The sequence below is a fragment of the Theropithecus gelada genome, chromosome 1, assembly GCF_003255815.1.
Source record: "Theropithecus gelada isolate Dixy chromosome 1, Tgel_1.0, whole genome shotgun sequence".
NCBI lineage: Eukaryota > Metazoa > Chordata > Mammalia > Primates > Cercopithecidae > Theropithecus > Theropithecus gelada.
Window position 1 is genome coordinate 198055036 of NC_037668.1, and position 23625 is coordinate 198078660.

The following is a 23625-nucleotide window of genomic DNA, read 5'->3' on the forward strand; positions in this document are numbered from 1 at the left end:
GGATATATTCGTAGAATCTTCCAGACCCATCCAGCCTAGAAGGTGGTGGTCCCCGAAGAGTGGTGGTGTACGTGAGAAGCTGGGGGAACGTGTGACAAGGCAGACCCCTGGGCCGGCCTTCAGAGAGTCTCATTCACCTGCTCTGGAAACACCGCTAAGGACTTGGCCTCTGCTGTGAGTTAAGAGAAAAGAAACCCCTCTCACTCTAGAACTGCCTTTTTCTGTCTCAGCCACCTTTTTTCCTGTCTTTTAAAAATGTCCAAAAGTCTCTGCATCTGTAGTTTTCATAAGTACTTTGTCATGCAACCTGGTTAGCTCAAGCCAGAGACAACCAGAAACAGCTCTATCAGTGGCTGTCAACTCGGCCACTTCCCTCGGAACCGTGGCCCCTCATTCCTGCAGTTGGGTGGGAGCCAACACAGCCCCAGGCACAGGCAGTGTGGACATGGATTCCCGGAGCTCCACACAGGAATGTCCCACTCTAGAGGGGAAGGTAAACTTCGGTGCTCTCCATGCACTGGGTATGTGTGCCAGGAAAGCCCTGAAACTTTTGCTCACAGGGCTCAAAATGAAAGCAGCTGTTGATTCCGAGAGTGGCAGGTTTGACGACATTTGGAGTCCCCCTGTGTGAGAACAGAGAGACCCCTGGCGCTTCCTCCCTGCTCTCTGAGGAAGGGGGAGGCGGCTGGGGGTGGGGAGGCCCAGCCTCGCAGCGTTGCGTCTCTCCGGGGCTTCCAGAGGAGGCAGCGCCGGCCCTCCCAGCCTCGCCACCGTCGTCGTGCGCGTGTGTCGGGCCAGCCGGAGCCAGGCCGGATCCTGGCCACTGTGCCTACCACTGAAGGCAGGCTTCAGGCCAGGTCCTCTCCTTGCCTCTTGGGGGGATGCTGGTGTCGGGCTCCTTTGATATCTAAAAACCAGACCCTCAGCCCCCAGCGCCCGAGCCCGGCGCAGATCCACGCCCCGGCCTCTCAGCGTGGGGGGCTGGGGGCGGGCGCGGTTCGGGGGCAAGGGACCGCAAGTGGGGGCGGGCGGCAGCATGTGAGCAGCTCAGATGGGAGATCACGCGCGATAACCCAGGCCCTGGATGGCAGCGCTCGACAGGAAACCTCGAGCGAGGAGCCAGCTGGGGGCCCGCGGGGCGGGGCTGCTGCTCCCGTAACCGCACGAGAGCCGCGGCTGGCGGCAACACGGGGCTGGGAGCCCACCCTGGCTGCACGGGAGGAAGGGCCGGAGGTTCCTTCCCAGGCCCAGCCTCCTCTCTGTCTTGCGGAGGGCGTCCTTCACGGGTGTGGTTTGTGACTTTGGGACGGCGGTCCCGGCCGCCTGGGCTTTGGGCGTGGTGGGAGAGCTGCCCAGCGCGCAGCACCCCCGGCGTGGCTTTGACCCGGGAGGGACCCGACCCCGAGCCGGACGCGGGGAGGCCAGGGCGGAGGGGCGGCGTGAGCGTGGCTCGGCAGGCTCAGGCTCGTCTCTTTAAAATCCTAGTGAAATGTTCATCTATAGCGTATCGGTGACGGTTTTAAAATCCAAGTGGCATTTCCTCTCCCAGCCTCCGAAAAACTTGGTGCAGTGGGCAGCGGCTTGGTGGGGCGTCTTCCTGTGCCTTGCGCCCAGGCGGGCGACCCGCAGCGGGAGGGGCCCAGGCGCGGGCACCGAGGGGCAGAGGCCTGGCCCCGGCTCGGGGAGCTCCGGGCGGAGGCGGCTCGGGCTAGCGGATGGGTGCACGGGTTTCTGCTGGGGAAGCTGCGGGGGCCTCAGGGCCTCTGAGGAGGCGCCCTCAACAGTCTGGGGCCAGCGGGACGGCTTCCAGAGCCAGGGCGACCAGCGAGGGCGGCAGGTGCGGCCCTCCTGGCTCCCCCTCCGCCGCTGTCCTCCCTTGCGTTGCCCAGGCAGCCTGAGCTCCCGAGGCCCAGAGGGTCTGCAGCTTCCAGTTGCAGTGGGACTGATACGATGGATGGATCGGAAAACCGCTTTCATCTCACTGGTCTGCTGGTGAAAGCATCTCGTCCCTACAGCATTGGATAGTAACAATAGTGATCATGCTATTTACCAGCAGTAGTTGGTTTTTTGTGTTCATATAGAAATGTAACCATATTCACCAAATACCATTATCGTGAAAGTTTCTGTATAGCTGAGGTCCTTCCAAACCCCGGCAGGTCATCACCAGAAATGTACTGAGCCAGGGCTGGGGGCAAAGCGCTTCGCTAAATGGGCCAGCCCCTGTGCCTCCACTTTCTGCCCTGCCAGAATCTTGCCGCACACACCTCCTTTGATTTAAGGGTTCATGTTATTTGTTTTTGTTTTGGTTGTTTAGTATTATAAATATTGTATACTATCATAGTCAGAGTTTCAAACACCACAAAAGGGTGTAAGGTGGAAAATAAGTGAAATTCACCCAGCCTCCCCCTCCCCTGGCTCTTCTGCAGAGTCACCGCGGATGACACTTTTGTGTGTGTGGCCCTCCAGATATACATATATTTTTAACCTGTTTTTACTTGTTGTAAAATAATATAACATAAAATTTACCATTTTCATTTTTAAGTGTAATTCAGTGACATGAAGTACATTCACAATATTATACAATCATCACCACTATCCATTTCCAGAACATTTTCACCATCCCAAACAGAAACTCCATCTAGATGTATTTTTGTGTATATACGCAGCTTACATAGTGTTTTTTTCATACACAAATATCTACAGCTTGCTTTTTTTTTTTTTTTTTTTTTTGAGGCGGGGTCTCACTCTGTTGCCCAGGTTGGAGGGCAGTGGCACCATCACAGCTCACAGCAGCCTCCACCTCTCGGGTCAGGCAATCCTCCCACCTAAGCCTCCGGAGGAGCTGGGGCTGCAGGTGTGTGCCACCGCACCCAGCTAATTTTGTATTGTTATTATTTGCAGAGATCGGTATTGCTATGTCTCAAACTCCTGAGCTCAAGCGATCCTCCAGCTTCAGCCTAAAGTGCTAGGATTACAGGCGTGAGCCACTGCAGCTGGCCACCTTTTTAAAAACCTGATTATCTTGAAGATCTTTCATGGTGGCACACATAGAATTATCTGTTGTGTGTGTGTTTTTTTAACGGTTATATATGAATACGCCAAAATTTATCAGGTTCCCCGTTGATGGACGTTTACATTATTTTCTCTGTATACTGTGAGAGTTTATCCTCAGAAAAAATTAAATTCTCAGAGAAATGGCAAAATCCTGCCTGGAATTTTGACATAAGGGGTTTGCTTGAAATGGTGCTAATTTTCAAGAGCAAAACTTGAGGGCAGTGTGCCGTGTGAGAAAGAACAAAGGCCCCGCAAGACCTGGCCTCTTGTCCAGGCTCTGACACATGAGCTGTGTGACTGCGGGAGAGTCACTTCACCTCCCTGACCTGCAGTCTCTTTATCTGCAAAGTGGAGCAAATAAGATCTGCCCAGCTTACCTCACTCAATTGTTGTTAGGATCAAATGAAATAAAAAATATAAAAGGATTTTGTAAACTGAAAGTGTGGAGCAAATGTTTGGTAAGACCATGATGTTACAGCATCGGTCTCTGGAGTCAGCCAGAGAAAGCTACATGTCCAAGCTGGCATCAAGAGGTAAGAGTAAGTGTCTTTCTCTCTGTATATCTATAACATATATACACACACACACACACACACACACATTACTCTCTATGTATATATATACACATGCATACGTATATGTTTGTATTGTTCTATTTATGTGTGTGTATATACACATATGTACGCAAGTGTGTGTTTGTGTGTATCTTATACTCTATGTGCCTGGCATATAGCAAGTGCTGTCTGCTAACCTGAGAGACTTGTCTGCTGGCCTTGGGGGGCTGTGGGTGGAATGAGCGGAGGGAACTTAAACATATAACCTGCTCACCAAAGGAGGTCACTTGCCTGTCATTGTTTACTCACAGAGTGTGACTGCAGGCATCGTCCCTCCCTCGTGTTTCCTTAGTGCCCTGTGCCCCTCTCTAGTGGGATGATCCGTTTCCTTGCCCACCTGTCTGCTTGACTGGGAGGTTACATCTATGTCTGTCACCTCCACCCTCACTACCAGCACAGTGTGTGACATTTTCTCCTAGTAAGGATGGCCACCACATGACCTCTCGTGAGGCATCTCTCCTTGGCTTATAGGTGGCCGTCTCTCCATGTCTTTACATCATCTTCACGGTGTCTTCCCTCTCTACATGCCTGTGTCCTAATCTCATCTTTTTATTTATTTGTTCTTTTTAATAGAGTCTTGCTCTCTCGCCCAGGCTGGAGTGCAGTGGCACAATCTCGGCTCACTGCAGCCTCCGCCTCCCGGGTTCAAGGGATTCTCCCACCTCAGCCTCCTGAATAGCTGGGACTATAGGTGTGTACCACCATGCCTGGCTAATTTTTTATATTTTTAGTAGAGATGTCTGGTTTTTGTTTTGGTTTGGTTTGGTTTATTCTGAGATGGAGTTTCGCTCTTATTGCCCAGGCTGGAGTGCAATGGCGTGATCTCGGCTCGCTGCAACCTCTGCCTCCCAGGTTCAGGCAGTTCTCCTGCCTCAGCCTTCTAAGTAGCTGGGTTTACAAGTGCCTACCACCACACCTGGCTAATTCTTTTGTATTTTCAGTAGAGACGGGGCTTCACCATGTTGGCCAGGCTGGTCTCAAACTCCTGGCCTCAGGTGATCCGCCCACCTCAGCCTCCCAGAGTGCTAGGATTACAGGCATGAGCCACCGCTCCCAGCCGAGATGGGGTTTACCATGTTGGTCAGGCTGGTCTCGAACTCCTGACCTCAGGTGATCTACCCACCTCTGCCTCCCAAAGTGCTGGGATTACAGGCATGAGCCGCCTCGCCCAACCTAATCTTGTCTTCTTATAAGGACACGAGTCATATTGGATCAGGGCCCACACTAATGACCTCATTTTAACTTAGTGACCTCTTTCCTTTTTTTTTTTTTTTTTTTTTTGAGACGGAGTCTGGCTCTGTCACCCAGGCTGGAGTGCAGTGGCTGGATCTCAGCTCACTGCAAGCTCCGCCTCCCGGGTTTACGCCATTCTCCTGCCTCAGCCTCCCGAGTAGCTGGGACTACAGGCGCCCGCCACCTCGCCCAGCTAGTTTTTTGTATTTTTTTAAATAGAGACGGGGTTTCACTGTGTTAGCCAGGATGGTCTCGATCTCCTGACCTAGTGATTCGCCTGTCTCGGCCTCCCAAAGTGCTGGGATTACAGGCTTGAGCCACCGCGCCCGGCCTTAGTGACCTCTTTCAAGACCTTTTCTCCAAATACAGTTACATTCTGAGGTATTGGGAGTTAGGATTTCAACATAAGAATTTCAGGGGACAAAATTCAGCCCGTAACAGAAACTGAGGTTTAGCGATTATTATGTGTTAATGGATGAGGAAGGAACAAAAGAGTGAATGGGTTTCACACCTTCAGGACAAACAACCACTTTCTGGGTGGTTTGTGGGGCAAGAGTAGGAAGAGCTTGGTTTTGGGGGCCAGGGGAAGAAGAGATGAAGATGACTACGTTTGGCTGAATGCAGACAGCTAATGGAGGCTGGCAGTATAGCCTGGATTTTAGGGCTGATTTGAAGCCTGTCCTGGGGCTTGCCAGGGCATCTCCAGCTAGACTAGGGGCCCAAGGCAGCTGTGAAGCTTGCCTTGTTCCAACTGGCTTTAATTTTTTTCTTTGAAATGTTATTACCATATTTTAAATAAAAAGATAATGTGTTCTTGTCAAAAGAGAAAACCCTGCAACTGTTGCCTATCTCATTCAGAGGAAAAGCCACTGGTCAAGGAAGTTCTACCTAACACCCCCACCCGCTTGTCGCCCTCTTTCCTGGTCTCCTAGAACTTCCCCTCATTCATGCTACCCTGGCCACACCCCTCCTTGCCTCTGACCACCTGTGAAAACCAGGAGCCATCTCTTTGTCACTTCATACTTTCATTTCTGGGCTAGCATTAAGACTGAATGTCTTTTTTTTTTTTTTTTTTTTTTGAGACAGATGCTCGCTGTGTCACCCAGGCAGGATTGCAGTGGCTCGATCTCAGCTCACTGCAACCTCTGCCTCCTGGGTTTAAGCGATTCTCCTGCCTCAGCCTCATGAGCAGCTGGGACTATGGGCGCATGCTACCATGCCTTACTAATTTTTGTATTTTTAGTAGAGATGGGGGTTTCACCATATTGGCTAGACTGGTCTCGAACTCCTGACCTAGTGATCTGCTCACCTCGGCCTCCCAAAGTGCTGCGATTACTAACATGAGCCACTGTGCCTAGTGTGTCTTTTTATATGTTTGTAAGTAATCTGTTTTTCTGTCTTTAAGAATTGCCTATTTATGTCTTTCACTGATGTATCTCTTGGACTATTAGTCTTAGCTTTCATTTTCAAAGTATTATTATTTATTTACTTATTTTTTTTTTGGAGACAGGGTCTCACTCTGTAACCCAGGCTGGAGTGCAGTGACGCGGTCCGGGCTCACTGAGTTTTGACCTCCTTGGGCTCAAGTGATCCTCGCACCTCAGCCTCTGAGTAGCTGGGACTAAGGCATGCACCATCATGCCCAGCTAATTTTTTATTTTTTGTAGAGGTAGGGTCTTGCCATGTTGCCCAGGCTGGTCTCTAACTTCTTGGCTTAAGCAGTCCTGCTAGCTCGGCCTCCCCACATGTTGGGATTACAGGCCTGAGCCACCGCATCTGGCCCATTTTTCAAGCTATTATTGACTGAATTCCAAACCTGTAAAAAGCTTTAGGAATGAAGCTATTCATCTCAGAATTATTTACAATGGTGAAAAATTGGAAACAAATGACCACCAATGGGGAATGATTATGTAGACAGTGGAAAGCTTATTAGGCAACCATTAAAAAGGATATTTATTAATAGTAAAATGACAAAGTAACATGAAATACAAATATATGAAATAACATGAAGTCTTAGATTATAACATAATACTAAATGAAAAAAATGATTCTTCAGGAAATTTTTTTTTTTTTGAGACGGAATCTCGCTCTGTCACCCAGGCTGGCATGTAATGACACGATCTTGGCTCACTGCAGCCTCCGCCTCCCAAGTTGAAGTGGTTCTCCTGCCTCAGCCTCCCAAGTAGCTGGGATAACAGGCATGTGCCACCATGCCCGGCTAATTTTCATACTTTTAGTAGAGATAGGGTTTCACCATGTTGGCCAGGCTGGTCTCAAACTCCTGACCTCAGGCGATCCACCCACCTCAGCCTCCCAAAGTACTGGGATTACAGGCGTGAGCCACTGCACCTGGCTGGGAAAAAATTTTATGTAAAATAATTACAGTTTATAAATAAAGACTTTGGACGGCCATCTGCCATCATATTAATAATGGCTGTGTTTGAAAGTGGTATTATGGGCAACTTTGATTTTTTCCAACTTTTCTGCACTTTTATATTAAGTTGATTTACTTGAAAATAGAAAGAAAAATGATCACAAGGGCTTGGCTCGGTGGCTCACACCTGTAATCCCAGCATTTTGGGAGGCCAAGGCGGGTGGATTACCTGAGGTCAGGAGTTTGAAAACAGCCTGGCCAACATGGTGAAACCCCATCTCTACTAAAAATACAAAAAATTAGCCAGGCATGGTGTCAGGTCCCTGTAATCATAGCTGCCTGGGAGGCTGAGGCAGGAGAATCGCTTGAACCTGGGAGGCGGAGGTTGCAGTGAGCCAAGATCATGCCATTGCACTCCAGCCTGGGGAACAAAGTGAGACTCTGTTTCAATTAAAAAACAAAACAAAAAAAGAAAAGAAAAGAAAAATGATCACAAAGTATCACTCAAAACATAACAACTTTAATGGAAATAAAAATACAAGAAGGGAAACATTTGCTCATAATGTGCTACCCCTAAGAAACCACACAGCCCTGTTCTTCCCTCTTCCCTTGGAACCCTTGTCTATAGGAATACATAATGTGTAGGTAGTTTTGAACAAACGATCCAATTTTACAATGAAACATGAATATTTGAAATCTAACACTGAGGAGAGAATTTAGGAGGCTGTGGCGATTTTTTAAAATTTATTTATTTATTTATTTTTTAAGACAGAGTCTCACTCTATCACCCAGGCTGGAGTGCAGTGGCGCAATCTCAGCTCACTGCAACTTCCGCCTCCTGGGTTCAAGTGATTCTCTTGCCTCAGCGTCTCCAGTAGCTGCTGTTATAGGCGCCCGCCACCACACCTGGCTAATTTTTTTGTATTTTTAGTAGAGACGTGGTTTCACCATGTTGGCCAGGCTGGTAGCAAATTGAACAGAATAGTAAAACATTATATGGTGCCACTAAATTATCTGGAGTTGTTCCACAGGTCAGGGTGATTGAGGTATCTCCAGTGGGTCATTGCTATGAGCATTGGGCAGTGTGAGTCCTGACCTCACATTTGGTAGCAGGCCATCTGTATCTATCAGCCCCCCAGGCCCCTCAGCCCTCAATGAAAGAAAGCTAATTGTAGAGTCAAGAATATGACCTGCTATAATGGTTCGATCCTCGGAGAAGGAAGGACTCCACAGCCTGGTGAGGACCCCTCTCCCCAGCTCTGAGGATCAGCCAGTCATTCAAGGACAGTACAAGGTGGTGGTGAAGACCTGGACTATGGATCCAGAAGTACCTGGGTTCAACCCTGGCTCTAGACATTAGGCATGTTACTAACCTCTCTGAGCCTCAGTTTCCCTAGCTGTGAAATCAGAGTCACTGTGAAGACTGAATGAGGAAACTCATACATGTGGTTCCTGGACCAGAACAAATCTTCAACCAGTGGTTATAATTATTACTCTGTGTGTCTATCCTGTATCTTTTCTGCTGCAGTGAAAGTTAGTTATTCAATGAAAGGGAGTAACCTGCTGACGGGGGTGGTCTGGGTACCTTGATGCTGTGGTCAGTGGGTTGGCATCACACTCAGCACCCTGCCCAACACAGGCACCACCCCCGCCCCCCCATAGCTGCTGCCACTGCCTTCCTAAGAACAGTGACTTCCTGTTTTCTAAGTTCTTACCCTGCAATGTCATCACCAGTTGTGCCTGAGCCTGGGGGTGGAGCTGGGCAGCAGCAGGACTCAGGACTCAAAGTTGGGGGGGGTCAAAGGAAGGAAGGTTGGGGAGTAGAAAGCTGGCCACTCCTACCTGGATCATGAGATACTGTGATTCATATTGATTCCATTAGTACCTACCGACTGAGCGCTTAGCAGGTACCAAGCCCTTCCCATTTGAGTGTCACACACCCTGGGAGGTCGCTGTGATTACTCAGTGATCACACAGTAGCAACGCCAGGACTTGGATTGCAGTTGTCTCCTTCGTAGGATTTATTCTTACCTGTCGGCCTTCCTACCAAAGTGGAAACAAGCTGGATGGGGGTGAGGTTTGAAAGACTGCCCAATAGAAATGGGAGGATCTGTGTGATTTGCGCTTCTGAAGGCAGAACTAGGTTCAAAGTTTTTTTTAACTCTGAAAATTAGAGCTCTCCACCAGTGATTGCTGGGTGCTGAGCTTCCTGTCACCAGAGATATTCAAGCGGAGGCCAGAAGTGCTACCAAAGAAGAAACTCCTGGAAGACGTGGGAGGTCCTCTGTATGAGAGGACCCCCAGAGGCACTGGGATAAGAGAAGGGACTTTGCATCAGATGCACTCAGAAAATCTCTAGCTGTGTGACCTATTTGAGCCGCAATGTCATTATCTGCAAAATAGAATTGGTAATAATTCTGCCCGTATTGTGCAAGGTTGGTCTGAGGATTAAGCCGGATCATGCAAGTGCAAAGAGCTCTCTAACCTGTATGCTTCGTGCATGCGTTACATCATTATCTTTTTGTGAAGTGAGGAGTTCTCAGAAAGTCTACACACTACTGAGCTCCTACTGTGTGCCAGGCACTTTGTACATACCCATTATCTGTTTTGTTTTTTTTTGTTGTTGTTGTTGTTTTTTGAGACGGAGTCTCACTCTGTTGCCCAGGCTGGAGTGTAGAGGTGGGATCTCCGCTCACTGCAAGCTCCACCTCCTGGGTTCACGCCATTCTCCTGCCTCAGCCTCCCAAGTCGCTGGGACTACAGGCACCCGCCATCACGCCCGGCTAATTTTTTTTTTTTTTTTTGTATTTTTAGTAGAGACGGGGTTTCACCGTGTTAGCCAGGATGGTCTCCTGACCATCATGATCCGCCTGCCTTGGCCTTCCAAAGTGCTGGGATTACAGGCATGAGCCACTACGCCCGGTCCCCATTATCTGTTTTTATCTTCACACACTCCTGAAGAGTGGGTATCCCCATCCTGAGCTGGGAAACCTGGCCAGGTTCTGTCCCTAACTCTGGCATGATGGGGTGGGAGGTCGGAGGGCCGTCCCCTGCTGCCACTGCTTGTATCTGCAGAGCCTCTCAGCATGTGCCACTGTGCAGGGCACCCCACAAACTTTACCTTATTGCTCCGCACCCATGAAGTCGGTCTTATCAAAGCCCTTTTGCAGACAGGAGAACTGAAGCACAGAGAGGTTAAGAAAGCTGTTCCAAAACAAGCCAATAATGGGGCAGATTCCACATTTGAGTCTTAGAGTCTTTCTGACTCGAAGGCTTATGTTCTTTGCTCTTCTCTAAGCCTGTGATGTGCTGGTGAGGAGGGGAAACGAGCAAATGAAACTATATGGCACCATCTGCGCTTGCCAGAGCCAGTGGTGGGGGGAGGACTCGAAGTGAAACGTTTACAAGCCGTTGTGACTAAGTGTCAAAAGTGGGCAAAATGGCAAGGGCTGTGAATTCAGAGGTAGGTGGAAACTCTGGGTCCTGTGCCCACAGGTCAGGTGCATTGAAGGCATAAGGCTAAGAGAAGTACCTGGAGTCAGGAGACCCAGGAATTCCCTTCCAGCTTTGCCACTAACATGCAGGTGTCCTTGGTGAAGTTGCTTCATTTCTCTGATCTCAGTTTATCCACCTGTGAATTGGGCCCAATAATAGCCCCCTGTTTGTCTCCTGGCACTCATAAGAATCAAACTCCATCAGACACAGGAAGTCAGTTTAAAAGTAGAAATCAGGGTTCGAATGAGAAGAATCCTTATTAGTTGGATGTGAGGGAGTCCTGCAGATGCCCAGCTCCGAAACAGGATTTGCTGGAGAAGGAGGTTGACTGGAGGGGAAGAGGGCACCAGTGTGTATTTGCAGCCTCAGGGTATGGCAGGACCAGGTTGATTAAGGCCTGATCCCTGTTAGCAGAAGTTCACAGTCTGGCTCAGGGACAACACAGTTCAAGTAAATCTCACCCAGAGAAACCAGATTCTGTAAGGATAGGTGTGTCTCCCCCAGGGTGCACTCTGGGGCCCCAGAATCTTCCTGTTAATGGTCAGTGCCATGAGACTTCCTGAACTCAGGGCTTTTATGAAGATGACAAAAGGCTATAAAGGGATGGTGAGGCTCACTGTCACTAATTAGACTCACAACACTTAGATACAATGACCCATATGCCTAGATACTCTGTGATCCTCTTTGGCTGCCCCCAGCCTCCTCTGAGCATCTCACATGGCCTATTCCTGGTATCTTGCTACAGGGCAAGAAGGTTCCAGCTTCTTGTGCATGGGCTTAAAGTAGAAATCATGGCAATAACAATAGGTGGCATAATGGAATACATACTCTTATGGGGTCCTTCACCCCATAAGAATTATTTTATTTGATCTTCACCCCATAAGAAGTATCGTATTTGGCCAGGCACGGTGGCTCATGCCTGTAATCCCAGCACTTTGGGAGGCCGAGGGGGGTGGATCACTTGAGTTCAGGAGTTTGAGACCAGCCTGGCCAACATGGCGAAACCCCGTCTCTGCTAAAATTATAAAAATTAGCAGGGTGTGGTGGTGCATGCCTGTAATCCCAGCCACTCGGGAGGCTGAGGCAGGAGAATCACTTGAACCCGGAGGCAGTGGTTGCAGTGAGCTGAGGTCGTGCCATTGCACTCCAGCCTGGGCAACAGAGTGAGACTACATCTCAAAAAAAAAAAAGTATCATAATTAACCCTCACCACCATCTAACGAGACAGGTTGTATTGTTATCCCCTTTTTACAGATGAGAAAACCAAGGCTTAGAGAAGTTCCATAATACACAGTTCGGAAGTACAGTGTATAAGAAAGACCAAAGCTTTAATTTTGTTCCTTCTATCTGTTTAACAGAAATTTACGTTTGTTGTAGGGTGTAGCTGCATTTCTACGGGCTTCCCTCTCACATGCTCTGGCCGCTGTAATGATGCAGGTCTGAATCTCAATCATTCATGGCCTTGCAATGAAGTCCCCATGCTCAGGTTCCACTCCAGGCCACTTAAGTCAGAGTCTCAGGGGAGAGGGCAGTGGATTGAGAGTCTGTGTGAGAGAACTCTCTGTCAGTCTCTGGGGCTCCTTTCAAATGCTGAGGTTCTCCTGGGTGCTGTAAATCTTGGGTAGGGATCAGGAACATGAAATAAAACAGCTTCTCCACTTGTACAGAAAAGTAGCTACCATGTAAAACCCAAAACCTCCTAGGAAGCAGCTGCTGGTCCCTTTGGGATGGAATTGGTAGAAAGATGAAGAAGCCGCGGGAGGGCGTGCAGGGAAGAAGCCAGGACCAAGAATAGAGTGGCGATGCGGTGCCTTTGAGCTGGCATCCTGCAAAACTGTCTGCTGTCCAGGGAAGCCCCTGCACCTCGTATGTGGCCTCAAGAGCTAAGCCTTAAGCCCCATGAAGGTAGGGACTCAGAAGACTCGACCCAAATATCAGACATCATTGTCTTTTGATTCTCATCACAACCCTTAAGGTAGATATGATTACCCTCCATTTAATAGATGAGGTAACTGAGGCCCAGAGAGGGGAGTTACTTGTCCAAGACCACACAGTTAGTAAGTGGCAGAGGAAGTACTCGAACCCACCTGCACGCAATCCAGAGTTCATTCCATTTCAATAGTTCCCCACACGAGCAGATGCCCAATGAATATTTAATTAATCGCATAACTGAATCGGGTCCTGCATCCCTGCATGGAGCTTTCTGGGCCATGACTGTCTTCCTCAGGCCCATCTCTCCCAGCACAGGCATAGTGGGACTGAACGAGAGGAGGGTCCGACACAGGGAATTATATTGGGGTTGATATCCTCTCCTCCACCCAACCACACACAGCACACTTGTCATCAGTCATAAAACTATGCAGGAAAGAAGGAAGGAAGGAACAAACGAAGGAAGGAAGGAAGGAAGGAAGGAAGGAAGGAAGGAAGGAAGGAAGAAAACTTGTTCATATTACTTATCTCAGGGAGGTGCCCAATCCTCCTGCCCCTCTACAGTGCTGAGTCTGCACAACACAAAGAAATATTTCTTATTTGTGCTAAATTTACTGTCCAGTAATTTTTCTGTTTTCATTTTCTGTGACAAGCAGCTGAGTGATTTTCTCCTGGCTTTTCTTCCGAGTCTCAACCAGTCCCATAAATCGCCACAGTTATCTCCTCTGCAGTCCTAACAGCAAAAAGTCACCCCAGCTTTGGTGGCCTTCATGGGGGCTGGCTTGTCCCCCAGAGGCCTTTAGATCCTCCCTAGGTCAGTGAGGACTTCCAGCAATACCTTGGGGTCAGAGGGCAGGCACACCTGGGGCTGGGCCTGGCATCTTCCTCATCACTGAAGCTCAGCCCTGAAACATTCCATGATATCGAGTGATTGTCTACCCTGTGCCCTGCACTCTGATGCCGGGGCTGGAGGAAGAGGCAACAATGAAGATGCAGCCATTGGTCTCAGGTGCTGGCAGCCTAGATGGAGGGGCATCTGAGTCCTGAGGAGTTGGGTCTGTAGAGCACTTTGGGAGATATCGGCTCTTGAACCGACATCCTCTCACTTTTTCCTCAGGGGTTCAGGTGGTGGGACAGTCTGATTTCAACAGGTGTTGAGTGGAGGGGTAGAACACAGGCCTGGAAGAGGATCTAGCTCAACAGGCAAGGGGGTAGAAAAATATGGGTGTGTTCAAGGAAGAATGGGGTATAAAAGACAGGAGCAGAGGGACAGGGTGGCACAAAGCTGTAATCTTTTCAGGCCTGGACTTGTTATGGCAGAGCCCTAACATGGCTGGACAAAGAGCTTGGACTCTCATCCTAGTGGCTGGGTCTCTGGGCAGGGTCTGTGGGAAGTTTGCAGAGATCAGCTGCCTGGGGGCAAGAGGGGTCCTGAATTAGGGTTGGAGTCAAAAGCTTGGGGACAGAGGGATTCAGGGTGGTGGGGGTGGGAACACTGGCGGTTGCCTTTGAATCATCTGCTTCCATAGTTCGTCGGGAGGCCAAAATGTTGCTGGTATGGAGGGGCAGGCAGGACTGGCCCAGGGGCAGGAAGGGGGAGAGAGCTGCTAGGGGTCAGTCCTGGGCTGCCTGTCACTGTGTGCTCTGAACCGGAATCCTCGGTGCATCTGTCAGAGGGTGGGTGGCAGGAGGATCTGACGATGATTACATTTAAGGCAGTGTCTGCAGAAATGTTAGTTTCCACCTGTTCAACTAAGAGGCAGCTGACAGAGCATACATAACCTGCCCCAAATCACACAGCCAGAAAGAATGACAGTACTCCCACATATGGCCTCCACTCCCTCTGCCCGCATCTGGGTCCAAAGGCCACCAGAGGGCGCCCAGGCCTTGGGAGACAGACACTGGCTGGGCTGGCCTGGGACCTCTGCTCTAGTTAGGAGGCACCGGTGGAGTGAGATGGATACCACGCCCTGTTTTACAGATTGAGTTGCTGCACATTTACCTAGTAGGAAGTATGGTCAGACTAAAATCCAAGTCTCCTCATTCACAGGGCTGTGATGTTTCTAATAAAACCGCTAACTTTTTTTTTTTTTTTTGAGACGGAGTCTCGCTCTGTCGCCCAGGCTGGAGTGCAGTGGCCGGATCTCAGCTCACTGCAAGCTCCGCCTCCCGGGTTCACGCCATTCTCCGGCCTCAGCCTCCCGAGTAGCTGGGACTACAGGCGCCCGCCACCTCGCCCGGCTAGTTTTTTTTTTGTATTTCTTAATAGAGACGGGGTTTCACTGTGTTAGCCAGGATGGTCTCGATCTCCTGACCTCGTGATCCGCCCGTCTCGGCCTCCCAAAGTGCTGGGATTACAGGCTTGAGCCACCGCGCCCGGCCAACTTTTTTTTTTTTTTTTTTTTTTTTTTTTTTTTTTTTTTTTTTTTTTTGAGACGGAGCCTCACTCTGTGTGCTAGGCTGAAGTGCAGTGGCATGATCTCGGCTCACTGCAACCTCCGCCTCCCAGGTTCCAGCAATTCTCCTGCCTCAGCCTCCAGAGTGGCTGTGATTACAGGTGCCTGCCACCACACCCAGCTAATTTTTGTATTTTTAGTAGAGACAGGGTTTCACCACGTTGACCATGCTGGACTTGAACTCCTGACCTCAAGTGATCCACCCGTGTCGGCTTCCCAAAGTGCTTGGATTACAGGCGTGAGCCACGGCACCTGGCCCCAAAATGCAAACTTTTAGTTAACCAAGAGTGTATACTGTATCTGCATTCTTCAGCCCATTGTACTCCAGTGGCAGTGCCAACTAAAAGTGCATTAACTACAGCTTGACAAAGGTTAATATGGCACTAGGAGTTAGGGGCCCCTGGGAAATTTGCAGTGGGAGAGGCTAACACAGAAGAGACCTTTGAGCGGCATTTTGTAGGATGCATCAAATGTTACCGAATAGTAGGGTTTCAGGGAGAGAAATGGAGGGAACATCAAGAGGGAACAGTGCATGCAAGGCACAGGGCAAATAGTTCGGAAGAGCAAGGCATGTCCTGGGAATGCGGTGTGTGTAGTGGGAGGAGGGGAGACAGGGAAGGCTGAGGCCATGGAGCTGGGACTGGGGGGCAGGGAGATGCTGGGCCTAGGTGGGGAGGGGCACCAAAGTTACCACTGTCTGTTGCCCGTGAAACCCTTCAGGGCACAGGGAAGGGAAGCTGAGCACCAGATCCCACTGTCCTGGGTGGGAGAGTGCCTGGTACTGAGGAGGTAGGGAGTGTGGGGAGAGTTAACCCAGATTCTTGCTGTCCTAGTTAACTGTTAGATATTGAAATGATCTCATTTGACCATCATTTGACCTGTTGTCTCCCATGGGTAGGCCTCAGAGCCACACACCTCAGGCCAGGAGTACCATTCATCCAGATGTGAACACCTTCCAGAGGCTTCCAGAGGCTTCCAGAGTTCTTGGTTCACACAGGCGCTAACATGGCTGGGCTTCTGCCGCTGAGGCAGGAGCTCTGTGCACAGAGAACAGCCTCATCTGCCTGCCTTGTTTCCACCTCCCCTCCCCCATATTGCTCCAGGCTATTTGGCCCCACAGGTGCCACATCTACCATTGGTGCCAATAGGTTTTCCAGGAACTGATTGAGGTGGGAGGGAGGGAGGGGGTTGTGATCAGGCTGAAGCATGGGGATTGGATATAGTCTCCGTGTCATGATTTCGTTGGTCACAGTCAGTCCTAGTGCCACCCTGGGATGATGGGGATGTGTTCTGATCACCTTGGGCCTGGCTGACCAGCTTTATCTCTTGGCACAGAGGCACAGAGCTTCGGCCTGCTGGATCCCAAACTCTGCTACCTGCTGGATGGAATCCTCTTCATCTATGGCGTCATTCTCACTGCCCTGTTCCTGAGAGTGAAGGTGGGCACCACTGGGCTTTGGGAGGAGGGCACAGGGTCCTCCACTTGACGGATGTTCAGAAGGGCCTTGGTCTTGCAAAGTCTCAAGCTTGGGTGGTGCCTGGGGCTTGGTATCCAGGAGCAAAGCAGGGACCAGCCAAGTGTGTGCCTTGAGTGGGCTGAGGAAGAGGTGGCAGTGTCTGGCTGAGATGGACAGGGTGGGAGGGAGAGCCTGGTGCTAGGCGCCTCCATGACAAGCTGTACAAATGTGCGCACATCAGAGTATCCCAGGGAAGGCGATGCTGCTGGCGACAAAGGGGCTTACACTTAGGCAGAGGTCCTGCTGTCCAAGTGTGAATGAAGGCCATGTTAGCTTTTCTCTTGAAAAGGCTCTTTCCTCACCTGTAGTGGGAGAGCGGACAGAGCCTGGGTTTTCACTTGGTGCCTTGCAGACCCTGGATTTCTTTGTGGGTCTGGTCATGGTGTGGGCAGAGGGCGGAAGAATTTAGGAGTAAAGGGGAGGATCCAGTCCCAGTCATCACTTCGGTGCTCCCCCAACCCATTTCTTGTTTGAATTTTGGACTTTGGCATAGTATTTTATTTGAAAAACCAAATCTTACTGAGTTTCTTGTTTTAAGTTTGAAAATGCTGCCCTAGATGATTTCTAAGGTTGTTTCCAATGCTCTAGATCTGTAAGACATTGCAGTTTCTTCCGCCTGAAGCGGCATGAAGTGAAGCAAGAGTGAGCCTATGTCAGCTTCCAACAGATGCTCAGGACACTAAGCGAATGCTAGGCTTCCTGGACACCAGTGCAGCCAGGCGATGGCTGAGGGCTGGGCGAGTGATGCACGTACAGCACCCTGCCCCTGGGGTCAAGATAGGAGGCGGGACCTTGACCAGCCACCATCCACCCTGGATTGTCCTCAGAGTCCCCGGAGGAAGGGATCCTAGAGAATACTCATGTGCCCGGGGGCGCAGACCAAGAACCTTACACCTCTGCGCACGCGCGAGGGCGCTAGCCCGGGAAGAATAAACGCCAGCGGGTCCTGGGCCAGCGTGATGGATGCACGTGTCACAGGCGGGAGGAAAGACAGTTGGGCTCAGAAAAAGGGGCTGCCACGCCCCGGCCCCTGCAAGGGCTCAGCCCCAGGAGGCAGGGCACGCATTGTTAGTTGCCAAGGAGCGGAGTAGGGCTGTCCCTCAGGTCACCGCGCGCCCTGGCACCCCGGCAGTCCTGCGCGCCCTCGCGGAGCAGTAACGCGCTTTGCTCTCTGTGTTGCAGTTCAGCAGGAGCGCAGACGCCCCCGCGTACCAGCAGGGCCAGAACCAGCTCTATAACGTAAGTCAGTCTCGCCCCAGACCCTCCGGAAAGGAAGGGCAGTCCCCTCCTCGGACCTAGGGAACATGCCCGCCAGAGTCTCGGGTTTAAGTCTGGTCCCCAGCTATCACCTCTGCGACCCGGCTGCAACTTGTTTAACCTCAGTTGTCTAACCCGTAAATCAGGTGTAGTAATTGTACCTGTCTCAAAGGGCGCCATAAAGATTACATGCTTTAATGGCTTGATGCGTGGAAAGAGCTTAGTATAGTGCCTGCCATTAGTGAGCCCCCAAGCCATCAGCAATTTGCAAAGTCTAGAGACAGGTAGAGAAGGCGTGTATTAGAATCTTCCCAGAGGAGGGGAAAGCGATTTCACACTCCCTGTGCAATGGGACTGTGGTGGAATTGACTACCACCTCTGAGCCCCAGCTTCTCTATTTGCTCACAAGAATGTTGTTCCTTATCCCGTTGGACTGATCGGCATATAGTTCTTGGTGACCTTTGGGGATCCCATCCACCGTCATCTTAATGCGTGTTCTCTGAGAGGTCCTCTGGGATGATGGTCTCCAGATAGACCAGTTACCATCCCCTCCCCAGCCCCTGCCCCTCTTTTTGTGAGCCACCCCAGAGAGGGAAACCATACTCTCCAGACCAGCTGGCCTCATCCTTCTGAGGTTCCTCTGTCCTGTGTCTGACACTTTCTTGTCTGTTGTAGGAGCTCAATCTAGGACGAAGAGAGGAGTACGATGTTTTGGACAAGAGACGCGGCCGGGACCCTGAGATGGGGGGAAAGCCGGTAGGGGTTCCTCTATCTTCCTGTGTGTTCCTGCATGTGTGGTGGGGTTCAGCCCAGGCTACAGGGGAGGGTTCCTCAGCTCACTCTGCAACCAGACTCGACCCTCACGTGTGGACCCGGGACAAGAGAAGAGATGGAGACCCACTCGCTGCCGCAACCTGTTCCTTCCTCCTTGGCTCCATTCTGCATCTCAAGGGGCCACATCCCTGGAAGTGGTACCCACTGCTCATGTCTAAGCTCTACCCATTTCCCCTCAAACTGCTCCTTGGCCATCCTGAGATGCACACATGGTGGCACCATCTGCCCCAAGAGGACAGACCTGGTGAAGAGGTCCATACAGGAAGGGCCCAAGACCACTGGATAACCCACGTATAGTTGGGGTATGGTCCCTGGGGGGCTCTGATCTTTTGGCTTTGTAGACACTATACCCTGTGGGTAGGGGAGCGGCTGGATGAGACCACAGTAAGGTAGGGTCCTCTTTGTTTTTTCTCCTTCATTCTGATTTCCTTCCTTCCTTATTTCCTTCCTTCCTTCCTTCCTTCCTTCATTCCTTCTTTCCTTCCTTCCTCTGTCTTTCTCTTTCTATTTGTTTTATATTGACAAATTATAGTTCTACATATTTATGGGGTACGAAGTATTGTTATGATTTTTGAATATCATGTGAAATGATTAAATTAAGCTAATTAACATATTTATCACTTCAAATATTTAACTTTTTTGTGATGAGAACATTAGCAATTTACTCTTAGAGATATTAAAATGTATAATACTCACGTATTAGCTATATTCAGCATGTTGTGCTGCTGATCTAAAAATAAATTACTCTTCCTATCTAATTGAGGCTTTGTACCCTGTGACTATCATCTCCCCATTCCCCATCCCCCCATTCCCCAGCTTCTGGTAAACATCATGCTACTTATCCATGCTTCTGTGAGTTAAACTGTTTTAGATTCCACATATAGGTGAGAACATGCAGTGTTTGTCTTTCTGTGCCTGGCTGATTTCACTTAGCATAATGGTCTCTAGATCCATCCATGTTAGAGTGAATGACAGAATTTCTTCCTTTTTAAAAGCTGAATAGTATTCTATTGTGTGTATGTTCCACAGTCTCTTTATCTGTTCATTCTTTGACGGACACTTAGGTTGATTCTGTAACTTGGTTATTGGTTTTTTTTGTTTGTTTTTTGTTTTTTTTGACGGCGTTTCACTTTTGTTGCCCAGGCTGTAGTGCAATGGCGCAATCTTAGTTCACCACAACCTCCACCTCCTGGGTTCAAGCAATTCTGCCTCAGCCTCCCGAGTAGCTGGGATTACAGGCATGCACCACCACGCTTGACTAATTTTGTAGTTTTTTAGTAGAGATGGGTTTCTCCATGTTGGTCAGGCTGGTGTTGAACTTTCGACCTCAAGTGATCCACCCGCCTCAGCCAACCAAAGTGCTGGGATTCCAGGTGTGAGCCACCACACCTGGCCTTGTTTATTGTTAATAGTGCTACAATCAACATGGGAGTATAGACATTTCTTCAACAAACAGACTTCAAATCTTTTGGGTCAATACTCAGAAGTGTGATTGTTGGGTCATATGGTAGTTCTATTTTTAGATTTTGAGGAGCCTCAATGCTGTTTTCCATAATGGTTGTATTAATTTTCATTTCCATCAAGAGTGTTCAAGGGTTTCCTTTTCTCTCTATCATCATCAACTATTATTGTCTTTTGTCTTTTTGGTAATATCCATCTTAACAGGTATGAGGTGATCTCATTGTGGTTTTACCTTTTATCTCCCTAATGGTTAGTGATGTTAAGCATTTTTTCATGGATCTCTTACCCATTTTTATGTCTTCTTTTGAGAAATGTCTATTCACCTATGATTTATTATTAATACGAAGTTTTACAGTTTCAGGTCTTGTGTTTAAGTCTTTAATCCATTTTGAGTTGATTTTTGTATATGGTGTGAGGTAAGGTCCAATTTCATTCTTTTGCATGTGGATATCCAGTTTTTCCCATACCGTTTATTGAAGAGACCATTCATTTCCCACTGTATATTCTTGGCATCTTTTGCTAATTGCTCGGCTGGGACCTATGTTACTATATTGAATAGAAGTAGTGAGTGTGAGCATCTTTGTCTTGTTTCAGATCTTAGAAGAAAGAGAGGAAAGGCTTCAGCTTTTCCCTGCTGAGTGTGGTGTTAGCTGTGGATTGATCGTATGTGGCCTTTATTGTGTGGAGGCGCATTCCTTCTATATCTAATTTGTTGAGAGTTTTTAGCATGAAAGGAAGTTAAATTTTGTCAAATGCTTTTCCTGCATCTAGTGAGATGATCATGATTTTTTTTCTTCATTCTGTTAATGTGGTGTATCATGTTTATTGATTTCATTTGTTGAACCATCCTTGCATCCCAGGGATAAATCCCACTTGACTACAGTGAATGATCCTTTTAATGTGTTGTTAAATTTGGATTGTTAGGGTCCTCTTAAGAGCAGGTCTCAGGACAAAGGCCAGGACTGTCTTGGTGGAAGGGCAGTGCTGCTGGATGCTGACAGTGATCACACCTGTCCATCTAGCCCCTGTCCAGGCTGAGCCCTGTGCTGGTTGTGTTGTTGCTAGAGTGAATGGGCAGTAGAGAGGCTGTTGATTTCATTGACCACTCCTCACCCCCACTATCCAAGCTTATCTTGCCTCCTCTCCTCTTGTCTGGACTAGGAGGGTGTGGGGAGGGCACCTCTCAGTAGGACCTCACTACCAGTGGCTGGCCCTGCTCCAAATGATGGTATGTGACACCTTTTGTCTTCAGTCAAAAGTCCCACTTGTCAGCTTGTGATGTGTGTGGTGTTCTGTCTGCAAAAGGACAATCTGCAGGCATCCCCATGGCCTGCCCTGGGCAATGCTAGGGTTGGGTGGGCCCCTCTGGGAGAGCAAAGTGTATATCCAACTGCGGGTAACCAAGTATGAGCCATGTAGTGCTGTGAGGGCCCCAGCAGTGGCCTAGGCAAGGCTTGGGTAGCACAGGGAGGAGAGAGGCAGAGGGCAGAGCCCCAGGGAGCTGCGGTCAGTGGGCAGGATGGAGTTTGCTGTAATTTCATGGCTTGGATTTGTGTTTCTCTCCCTCTAACGTCTTCCCTTTGTCTTTCCTAGCAGAGAAGGAAGAACCCTCAGGAAGGCTTGTACAATGTGAGTAGAGGAGACCTCACATTTGACTTTGGAAAGTTGGAGGAAGGACTGGAGGAGGGCTCCAGAAGAAGGGCTGGAGGAAGGGCTGGAGGAGAGGCTGGAGGCCGGAGGAGGAGGGCTCCGGAGGAAGGGCTGGAGGAAGGGCTGGAGGAGGAGGGCTCCGGAGGAAGGGCTGGAGGAAGGGCTGGAGGAGGGCTCTGGAGGAAGGCAGTTGCTCCACACTCTGTGGTCTTTGTCCAGACCTTCCCTTCTTGGGTCGAGTAATGTCTCACCTGCTTGCGGCCTGCAGGAGCACCTGCTTCTAGGAGGCCTCCTTAGCTAAAAAGTGCCGAGTAATCTCCCTTCCCTCCCTCCCCGACCGCTTCTGCTGGATTTCCCAGGTCGATCAGCCTGGGGTGTAGGGAGACACAGCAAGGTCAAGCTAGGCAAGGACAAGGTGGCTGGCCCCTTCGAGGGGCTCCTGTTCTGAGTGCTGAAGTCTTCTGAGTGTCCGCCCTTATAGGAAAGTCAACCTCACACTCCTGGGTGTGACCCTGAACCCTGATTGTCGATCTGGGTTGCCATGCAGGACACCCTTGCTGGTGGCAGCCTCCTGTTAGGGAGATGCCTGCCCACTCCTCCCGCGAGGAGGGAGGGTTGATCCACAGCCCGTTTGTCTGTGTAAAGAGACAACTTGCTCAGATAAATGATTCTGGGGCCCCAGGTGAGCCCTTGTTTTGCCCAGTCTCCATGTCTTTGTCTAGAGCTCCACATCCTATCTTTTTGAGCCTAACTTAGCTCCTCAGCTCAGTGCAGAGCTGACAGCTCAGAGGAGACTCCAAAGGGCTGAGGACAAGGTGGGTAGGCTGGAGCTGGTTGTGGGCAGAGAAGTTTGTGTGCATAAAGTTTGGAGCCTTGATTGTGGGAGCCCTCCCTCCCTGCCACTGCTGCCAACTTGGGGATCAGGAAGCTTCCTCTTGTAGGGGAGCCTGCTGCTTTCTGCATTAGTTGGTAAAAATCAGTGTTCCATGCCCTGTTCTACAGGCACTGCAGAAAGATAAGATGGCGGAGGCCTACAGTGAGATTGGGATGAAAGGCGAGGTGAGTGTTGCTGTTTCTTAATTCCCAAGGGAGTTCCTCGTGGCCCTCCAGACATGCCTGCTGCAGGCCCCCTTTCCCATCCACTTCTCATCCCAGCGGCAAACGCCCATGTGGTGGCCATCAGAGGTGAAGGCGAACCTGGCAGTCACCCAGTCGGGCACAACATAAGAACTAAGGAAGGGCTGATGCTCTTTCAGGACTGAAAACCAAATCTAGATTCTATGACAGCCTAAGCTTTGCAAGAGCAGGTCCATTTTAATAATAGAAAGCATCGAGTGCTTAATATGTGCTGCCATATTCAGTGTGCAGGACCACAGGTCCCAGGGCAACATGAAAATGTGGGACCCTCTTGTTCATCAACAATTAAGGATTTCAAAATGGTGAGAGTGAAGCATTGACCCCTTCCAAGCAGGGGTTCTCTGTAGTTTTATTTAATTCCCACAACAACCCAATGAGAAACATGTGCCCTGTGAGGCACAAGGAGGCAGAAGACCTTACCCGAGGTCTCCTCGCTGGTAAAGAGGGGCGTGTGAGTGAACTGACTATGCCAGAGCTCATAACTGCTCAAAACAGCTGGTTGTCAGTAAGCAAAAATGACTAGCCAAGAACTTTAAGAGCTGAAGGGAAGTCCATTTATCCAAGCAGTGGGCAGCACAGGTCCTGTGGGCCCCGGACCTCAGGAATCTGATGTC

The 23625-nt window shown here is 49.7% G+C and overlaps 1 protein-coding gene across 4 annotated transcripts in view; it reads left to right on the forward strand.

Moving 5' to 3' along the window:
* CD247 (CD247 molecule) overlaps positions 1–23625 on the forward strand; it is an 88198-nt gene that overhangs the window by 61938 nt on the left and 2635 nt on the right. For 2 of the 4 annotated variants that reach the window (XM_025382362.1, XM_025382353.1), the window contains exons 2-6: positions 16491–16594; positions 17855–17911; positions 18605–18685; positions 21821–21853; positions 22877–22933. In XM_025382362.1, the coding sequence (XP_025238147.1) occupies positions 16491–16594; positions 17855–17911; positions 18605–18685; positions 21821–21853; positions 22877–22933 (332 nt within the window). Of the gene's footprint in view, positions 1–16490; positions 16595–17854; positions 17912–18604; positions 18686–21817; positions 21854–22876; positions 22934–23625 lie in introns of all 4 variants that reach the window. The other 2 variants (XM_025382354.1, XM_025382374.1) reach the window with 2 other exon arrangements.